The sequence below is a fragment of the Triturus cristatus genome, chromosome 5_2 (genome assembly GCF_964204655.1).
Source record: "Triturus cristatus chromosome 5_2, aTriCri1.1, whole genome shotgun sequence".
In the NCBI taxonomy this organism is placed as follows: domain Eukaryota; kingdom Metazoa; phylum Chordata; class Amphibia; order Caudata; family Salamandridae; genus Triturus; species Triturus cristatus.
The window spans coordinates 901,885,395-901,894,688 of NC_140588.1; the positions used below are offsets into that span (position 1 = coordinate 901,885,395).

General features: G+C 43.7%; 1 protein-coding gene across 1 annotated transcript in view; it reads left to right on the top strand.

Moving 5' to 3' along the window:
• The window catches only part of LOC146829386 (A-kinase anchor protein 17B-like), a 616,345-nt gene extending 607,566 nt beyond the window's left edge, over positions 1–8,779 (top strand). The window contains exon 5 of the mRNA XM_085608051.1: positions 176–8,779. Coding sequence (XP_085464177.1) covers positions 176–1,996 — 1,821 coding nt within the window. The 3' untranslated portion in view covers positions 1,997–8,779. The remainder of the gene's footprint in view (positions 1–175) is intronic.
• Positions 8,780–9,294: the final 515 nt, after the last annotated feature.

Sequence of the window (9,294 nt, forward strand, 5' to 3'; positions counted from 1 at the left end):
AGGCTGTTTCTCAGGCAGAAAGGAGATTTTTTAAATTTCTCTGAGTCTTTACATTACTATGCATGTTCTCTAGATAAATGTAAAATTTGACGTCAGTGTTAATGCATAGCTTGTTACCCTGCATATGTTTGACTTGTATCATGCTCAATCTTTTTCTTTTTTCTTTTGTTTCAAGGAGTATGTCATTTTGGACAATTTCAGTAAAGAGCTGCTTCTGAATTTTGACGTGGATAAAGACACCTGCCAATCAACTAAAGTGAAAAGTGTGAAAAATGCAGAAAGGATCTCAGAAATCGTTCTGAGTGATGAGCTAGATTGGGAAGTAAATTCTGAGATTCACTCACTCACTGAAGAAAACGACTCAAATTACGAAGGGGAGGGAGAGGAGGAAGAAGACGAGAATGAGCAAAAAGGAGAGGTGGATATAGAAGACAAATCATGCCTTTCTATTTCATCCTCGGTGTCGTCATACGATTTGTCGATAACTACATCCAGTGAAGAAATGGAGAGTCAAAGCCCTGAGAGAATACCAGCGAAAGCAGAGCAACGCAAACGTAGCTATAATTGTGGTTCCTTACAAATGGCAATGCATAAAATCAACCATCAAACAGAAACACAGACTGGTCGAGGAAATTGGCATAGCTACAGTGGGTGTGGCTCCGGAGGCACCAATGAAGCAGTTTGTTATAAAAAGCCCAAAATATATGAAACAGATGAGTTCATTCATTATTTGTTAAATTACTATGAGTATCCAGCCTATGCACGGGTCTGCCTGGTGCAAAATAATACAGAAAGTGATGCGTGGTGGCAGCGGGTGGTCTTTAACAATGGCAATGGCTTCCAGATCAGCTTGATGAATCTCTGTGGGCAACCATACACTAAAATGAACGCTTCACCCAGTCCTAAGCAGCCATCCCCAAAACTGAAAAGCAAATGGAGAACTACTCTTCCAAAATCAGAGAATCTCATGGGAAGTAAATCTTGCCAGACGTTTACTAAAGATCTTCACAGGAAATGGGCACATGCTAAAAACAAACTGACAAGTGTCAAACTGAAAAACACCCCTTTCAAAAAACCCAGTGCGATTCCTCTTACAAGTTGCAAAGCCAGACAAAACAAGACCCAAATGTCCTACCAACAGGCAGCTGAGGCCAGCGAGCTGAAGGATGCTTTGGAGAAGATAAGCAGTGATTCCGAATACTTTAGTGAGGAATTGGAGAACTTAGAAAGGAAGCCTAAACGAGTGTGCAAGGAGGATTGCCAAGTAGAATGTAAGAAAGTGCCAGTCAAGAAGCGAACCATTTGCCCAAAAAGAAGAAGAGCCAGCATGTTTCCTAACACAGGCACAGATGAAACAAATGATCCAGAAGAAATGTTCCCTGGCTTTGGCTTACAGTTCAGCAATATGTACAGTAATCTCAAAGGCCACTGCAGATGCAAACGTAGGCAAAAATGGAAAAGGCCCAACAGTATACAGCAGTCTGAAGAGCAAAACAGTGAGACTGACTCTACCGACGAAGAGGAGATAGCTCAAGGAAATATAAATGGTAAAAAGATTGAGGGAAATTGTTCAACAGCGGGTGCTTATTGCTGCCCTGACAATGCTTACCACAATCACCTCTGCAACCTCCAGAAGGACTCATGGAAAAAAGCATATCTGCAAAGAGTGATTGAGAGGAGCAGGAGGACTCAACACAAAGTGAAGTTAAAACTAACTCCACATCTGCTTGGTGCAGCGGACCATCCATTTCAGATATGTCATCGAGGACTACGCGCTAACCAACAAGACACGAGTGTATGTGCCGCCACATGCAAGCATTGTGAGGAACCCTCTTGTGAATATTGCTCTGACAGCTGCGAGTGCCTAAACCAGCCAATAGTAAGGAACAGTCTGGAAAATATAAAACCATTCTCCTTTTGTCCAAAAAACTTTAATGATTATTTGAAATGGCAGCGCTGTTTTTATGACGACGGTGATTTTGCCAGCATAAGTTAGTAGCCCAAAAATAAATGTAATATAACTATTTACAATATTATAACACATAGGAGCTTTGGAGCATAATAATTCATTTTTCAAAGAGTTAGCAATGTTTAAATGCTGGTGCACCACTTGGAGGAGAAACAGGGGTTGTAAAAATATAAAAACTATTGGTAAAGTGGCTGCTTGGAATATGTTTTTCACTATCACCTATATGTTATTACCAGTTTCTTTAACAATTTGCTTTAGTAAATACATTTCTAGCTAAATACATTTCTAGCAGTTGTACAGATGGTGTGGAAATAAACCACTCATTGGAAAGAAATAATTGCAAATAAAGCTTAGAGCGGCATATAAAGTAACTTTCACAGCAACGCTGCTAGCTTATTAATGCCACTCATATCAATGTCCAATGGTTAGACATCTCTGGATACAGAATTTGTAATAGAATGTGTTTTAATTATGTTTACAAAAATCCCTCATGAGTCAATGCTCTGCATTTATTTAGTTTAGCTACCCCTGCTATAACTTCAGTTACAGTAACTTCAAGGAGAGCATAAACACATATTTTGGGAGATTTTCATAGCTAATATACAGACTTGCTCGCTCAGCAAGCATATTTCTGGTTATTCAAAATCGTCATAAATAAAACAAACATTGAGGAATTTTGTGCTACTTATAGCTCTGGTGCCTGTAACAATATTGCCAAAAAAGATACAGTTTTCTAATGAATATACAACTATATTTTCCATCTGAAACATTGATAGTTCCTAGTTTTTAACTGTACTTCAAAGCCCATATTATTCAGTTTTCCTAAGAATGGCATTTTTTGTACTCTAGTATTTTTATCAGTAAATTTAAAGCAAACAAATACCGACTGTATGCTTATCCAGAACACAAATCTCTTCTAGCTCAGAAAGATTGCATCTGATCTGCCCCTCTAGTCTAAAGTTATTCTTTTGTGTCTGAAAGGGACATACCTTCAAGAGTTAATCTTGACTATTTATGTTCTCATTCAGGAATGATTCAAAGTCTACAGAAATTAACTAAAGTCAATCATACCAGTAATTTCTTTTGTAAGACCAGATGCCTTGCCATACCACATCTCAGTATCTGCGGAACAAAATAACCATAGTTTGGAAGTCCTTCTGGTAACCATTTTAAAGAAAAAAAAATATTTTGAGAACTGGGTAACAATGAAGGTACCTGCTACAGTCTTTACAGTCTTGCATTCGTTCCACCAGACTATTAACATGTTCCCTGTCTGCAAAAATGAGCTTTGGAAGATCCTGCATCCAACTAAAGTGTTATCCCACTCTTTGTCAAAATTTGAGAACTTTGAGAACTGCAACAAAAACAACAAAATTGTCTGTTATTAAATGATGACCATTTCATACCAGATTTGACGCAATCAGTATGTAGATTGTGTGATCTATAGTTGATCTCCCAAATTCAAAAAATCATCAATAGTCCAAGATGCTCTTTTAAAACATTGGTAATGAAAGACAGTCCCATTACTACAGTCCGGTAAACATACTCCCCTCATTTCCATGACTGCAGAAACAGGCTAGAATTCAGCAACAGCAGATGCAGCGGAAGGAGAGCATGGATTTTTATATGGTGCAGATCTCTAGTCACAGATTAAAAATATAGTGCCTGATTTAGAGTTTGGAAGACTGCTACTCCATCGCAAACATGATGGCTATCAGCCTCATCACAAGTGCCATAGCATATGGGGCACTTGTAATACAGTGGATGGGATATCTGTCACATTTGTGATGGAGTAACCCGTCTGCCTAACTCTAAATCAAGCCTATAATTCTTTCACAAAACACTCAGAATCATAGACCTAGCAATTGTTTAATGGCCACCCATAGACAACCCTGGTATCTTTTGAAGGAAAGTCGATTTGAAGAGAGAAAGGAACCAACCCTGCGGTCTCTTTTAAGCTTCTTGCATAAAGTCACACCTTAAGGCGCACTGGCAGCATTTTAATCATAGTGAGTGCAATCCTTCCAAGGCTTGATCTGTTGCTTTATTGTATCAATTTTGCTCATTCGGTCTTTTTTCACCATCTACCTAACCATCTGTGACTAGAAAATTTAAGTAAACTGCAATCTTCCTCCTGCCTCTTTAGATACATTTGTATGTGACTGGCAGAATAACACATGTACCATTTGAACTGCAAAAAACGTTCAGTACTCAGTTCGGTAAACTCTGCAGTGACTTTCAGTGCTTGTTAATGATGCTAGCTTTGACTCTGGAGATAAAATGAAGGTGCCTGGTCTTAATGTTGAAAGTAACCTTAGTATTTGCTGAGGCATCTTTAAGACTGTAATATACCCCCTGAATTTTTAAAGGCCTCTGGCATGGACACCTTGCTAGAGGAGTGGCTTCGGAGTTGAATACTCTCATACAAATTGTCAACTTACTTTGTGGTGGAAAGGGCTCACCGATTCTTAGCTAAAAGACTGCCAAAAGGTACCCCTCTCAGGCCGATCATTGTCCATATTCTCATTCACCAGGATTACAATGCCATCCTGCAGGAAGCCACAACCCACCAGGACCTCAGGCTCCAAAAACCAAAGTTATAATCTTTCCAGATTACACCTGTGTAGTCCAGCAGTCCTGACGATCCCTTGAGGAGATTAAATAGAAACTCTGGAACCTCCAGTAAATGCTGCTCTTCCCTGCATGTCTCAAGCTCATATACCATTCCTCAACCTAATTCTTCAATATCGTGGGGCAGGCATGGGTGTGGGTGTTGAAGCTCCTGACCTCAGGCTCCCGCAGAACAAGGAGAGGTCACCACCTATCGGAGACAAGTTACCCTCCTGTAGGCCGACGAGATTGCCCAGAGGGAAGAGACACTGCTCAGGATGGAGGGTGCCTGGGTCCTGGAACCAATGATTTTCCCCAAACCCACGGAGCAGTGGAACTGTAGCAAGGGCTACCATATCTGAGGCTGCCCTCTCAGACACACTGGACTTATTTTGTACTGAGGTTGACAACTTCAAGTCCATCACCTGACATGTGGGGACCTCGGATGGGGCACACCCGGACCATTCTATAGACCTTGCGCATGCGCCATAGAGACTGCTTGGATAAGTTTGGCTGTCAAAACAATGCTTGAGGGGTAGAATGGGGGAATATTCTTATCTCTGTCATTCACATTTGTAACTTGCTGTCGGGCACCAGAACCCTTTACGTCAGGTGCCGGGTTCCACTGGGACAGGCGGCAGCCATCTACAGTGGTAGATGTTTAAGGGTAAAATGACAGATACTTCAGGGGTGGAAGTCTGTGGAAGGAGGAAAGTTGGAGCGGTTTGTTGTTTAGTTTCCCTGTTTCAATTTGAGTTTACATGCAGTCAAAACACTACACACTGCTGGTCTACACCTGAACGATCATGCACCTCAAGTTTACTAGATGAGCACCAGAAATCAGCACATCCGGCCCCTCCCTCAAGAGAAAGCCCACTTAGGGCTCTGCCCCACACCTCCAAATGATCAAGGTCATTTCATGAAACATAAACGGCCTACTAGATCGTAATTAATGGTAGGCCGTTATGAGGTATGTGAAACATCTCCTATCAGAGGTAGTCATGCCCCAGGAACGCCATTTGCTGGACACGTACTGTTCTTTTCTAAATCGCTTTGGGTACGACTGGGTGTTCCTTGCAGAATACTTCCAGGGATCTCGGGATAGGGGGAGGGGTGAGTGTGGCAATTCTGCTACACAAGGAATTCCTACTAACAGTCTCTGCCACACATGGAGACTCAGGGGCGGTGCGTAGGGATTGAAAGTTGTTCTGAAGCCAGACACTATAACTATATCTCAACATATGTTCCCCAACAATGCTTCCCATCAACACTCCAAGCGCTAAGGGGTCTCCTGTTGGCCCTCTCCCAAGGAACCAAACTTATAGGGGGTGACTTTAATGCGGTCCCAGACCCATAACTAGATACTTCCGAACCAATTTCCCCTTCGGACAACCCGCTGCACACTACCTTCCCACCTCTCCTCATGGGCCGATTAGATGGGATTGTGTAATGCATGACGAAAATGGTATCCCAACCTCTTTGAGTATACATTCACATGAGCCGCTCATAAATCCCAATCACACATTGAGCAAATCTAGCTCCTATTCACAGACGGCCCTCTTCTGCGGCTCACATCCGGCTACACCCCCACGGTATCTCAGACCATGCCCAATGTGGCAGCTTAATGCTTGGCACCTGCTGGACCAAGACTGTTTTGATTTCATAGAGGAGAAAGTGACAGCCTACTTTAAGCTGAACTGCTTCTTGGTAGAATAGGCAGGAACCCCGTGGCCGGCCAGTAAACCTACAGTTAGAGGTAGTATTAAGGGTTATATACAGAATCAAGGGTCCCAAAGACTGGCACAAGTGACAGAGCTAGAAGTGCAGATCCTGATATTGGAACGACAAGCGAGTGGTCGGTCCTTGACGGATATAACCCGCAAGCTCGTCCTAACGAGACCATGACATAAACAAGTGTCACTGGAGAAAGCCAGCAAATGCTGAAGAGCCCCCACCCAACGAGTGTGCGAACACAGAGATAAGTTGGGCAAACTATTATACTGGCTAGCCACTAGAGACGCAATGTCTAGCATCATGCCCGCAATACGAGACGCCAAAGGAGGTACCCACGAATGCACAATAGAGAGAACAGAGGTATGTGAAGACTATTACCAGACGCTGTATACAGAAACGCCTAGGTCACCAAGGGAACTCAACTCCCCATTACTGGATAATATTCCTCTGCCCTCAATCCCACAATCCCTGGTCCGTGAACTAGACTAGACTCTCATGCTTGAATAACTCAGCGATGCGTTATTGGACAGTTAATCAGACAGGGCTCCTTTCCGAGACGGCTATTCTGTTATATATCTTAAGCGCTATCACTCCGTCCTGCTCCCCGCGTCCTAGCATGCTGCGCGGAGGAGGTGGAACACAGATCATTTCCGCCCTCCCCCCCAAGATGGACACTGCCACCATCATAGTGATACTAAAGGCAGGCCAACCTTCATACCGATGCACCTCATACAGGCCTATCTCACTGATAAACGCAGACAAGGTATTTGCAAAGGTCCTGGCGACCTGGCTGGTATGAGCCCTTCGCCATCTGATACACCCAGATCAATGTGGATTCATGCCAAATAGGAGCACCTGACACTGCATCCGTAGAGTACAACTGACACTTTACCAGGTACATCATATCACTCACCCCACGGCACTCTTCCTGATCGACACCAAAAAAGCGTTCAACACAGTCACATGGCCTTTTTTAATGGGGGTCCTACGAAGAGCTGGCTTCAGACCTCAGTTTCCCAAACTGATAGGTCTCCACTATAATACCCCCACTGCTCAAGTGCGGATGAATGGAGTGCTAATCCTGCCCTTTCCCATTCGTAGGAGCAACCACCAGGGATACCCACTTTCCCCACTTCTATTCACCTTAGCGATTGAACCCGTGGTGAGACTCTCTAGAAGCAATGCCAGAGTGGATAGATGGACCTTGGGCAATGGAACAGAGGAATGCCGATGACCTGTTGCTTTCTGTCCCACGATCTTCGGAACCTAGATGCCTAGAAATCCTACACTTGTATGGAAAGGCGTCGTGACTGTGGGTCAACAAGAGTAAATCTGTGTTGGTGCCTATTGAGGGAAACGTAGAAGGACACACTTGGTGTCCCACGATTACAGTCCGTCTCCTCTCCTTTAAATACTGGGGAATATATCTCCCACCTCCCGGAGTTGACGTGGAGCTTGAATATTAGCCCACTGATGGCTGGCCTGAAAAGGGACCTCCGTCACTGGGAATGCCTGCCCCTAAAGCCCTTGGGGAGAGTGACTTTAAAAAAAATAATCAGCCTCCCACTCCTGCTGTATGTTCTTGCCAACTTTTCCCACCGAATTCTGAGGAGGTGGTTCCACACAATAACATCAAAAGTTGCGGCCTTTCTCTGGGCACCTGGCTGCTTCTCCATCCTCTGCCAGAGGTGGGTAGGCCTGATTAGGGGAATTGAATGAAGGTGGCTGGTGCGAGGCCTGTATAGCCCTAATGGAACTAGCTATCTCTGCCCAATTGAGAGTGGTTCAACTCAACTATCTAAACATGACCTACCTGACCCCCCAGTGCCAACTTCACACTGGGAGGACCTCATATGCCCACTGCGGTAGATGCTCACTAGCTGAAGCCAACTTCTTACATATGGTATGGGCCTGCCCTGTAATTGCTTCCTTCTGGGATGGTATTGGGAGGAAGCTATCCCAGGTTCTGGGGCGCATAGTGGAGTTCACTCCCAGAGTGGCACTACTAGAATTGCTGGAGAGGCCGGGGGGGCAGAGTCTGGAAAGGACATTTACGGAGGTGGCCACTTTGGTGGCCAAAAGAGACATTGCCTGCATATGGAAGCTGCTGGATACCCCTTCGTTGATGGAATGGAGGAGAGGGGTGGACTGCTGTGCCCGGTTAGAACAATCCATCTACGAGGCGAGGTGGTGCGCGCAAAAGCACAACTAAATCTGCGGCAAGTGGTAGGAATTCCACGGTCTGAATGGGGGGCCATAAGTCTATATAATATTTGGTTAGATACTGCTTACTGTACTGTACCTTGAGGTGATAGAAATTGACTGTGTAATGTTCAGTTTAAAATTAATAAAATGTGGTTATTAAAAAAGACTAATATAATTATTTATTCTGAGTTACAACGTGTTCCTCTCTTCACCATGGGGTCACTCCAGGTACAAGCAACTGTGTTACAGTTCCCATGCAACAGATAGAAGGCTGTACAGGAGGTGAAGGTAAAGAAGTTCCATGTATAGACTTTAATAATATTTCACTATGTCTAAGCATAAGCTACCTAAAGCTTAGTGGAAGCTGATTGTCTTCCGCTTATGTAAACACCATATGCTTGCTTTCAGCTATTAACTGGCATTGGAAAACAAACACTGATTGTGGCCTTTTTATTTGTAATGATCTCCTTCCTCCTCAAGAGTACTATGCAAGGAGTAGTCGTACAGCTTTTTTGCAGTCTTAAATTCCTCTAGCAGTATTTGCTTTAAGCAGTGAATTCATCCAGGCATGTGTCAAGCTATCTGATCAGACCAAATCAGATGAAGTTCCTGAAGAAGGTTGACTCCTACATTATTTAGTACAGGCAGTGTACTCCTTGCTGACAATGTTGGTCATCTGGTTCACAATGATACTGATAAACACCTTTGTATCAACAGCGAGAGAAAGTGTGCCACAACAACTTTAATTGCCTATCCCTGCCTTAAGACTGTCTGGC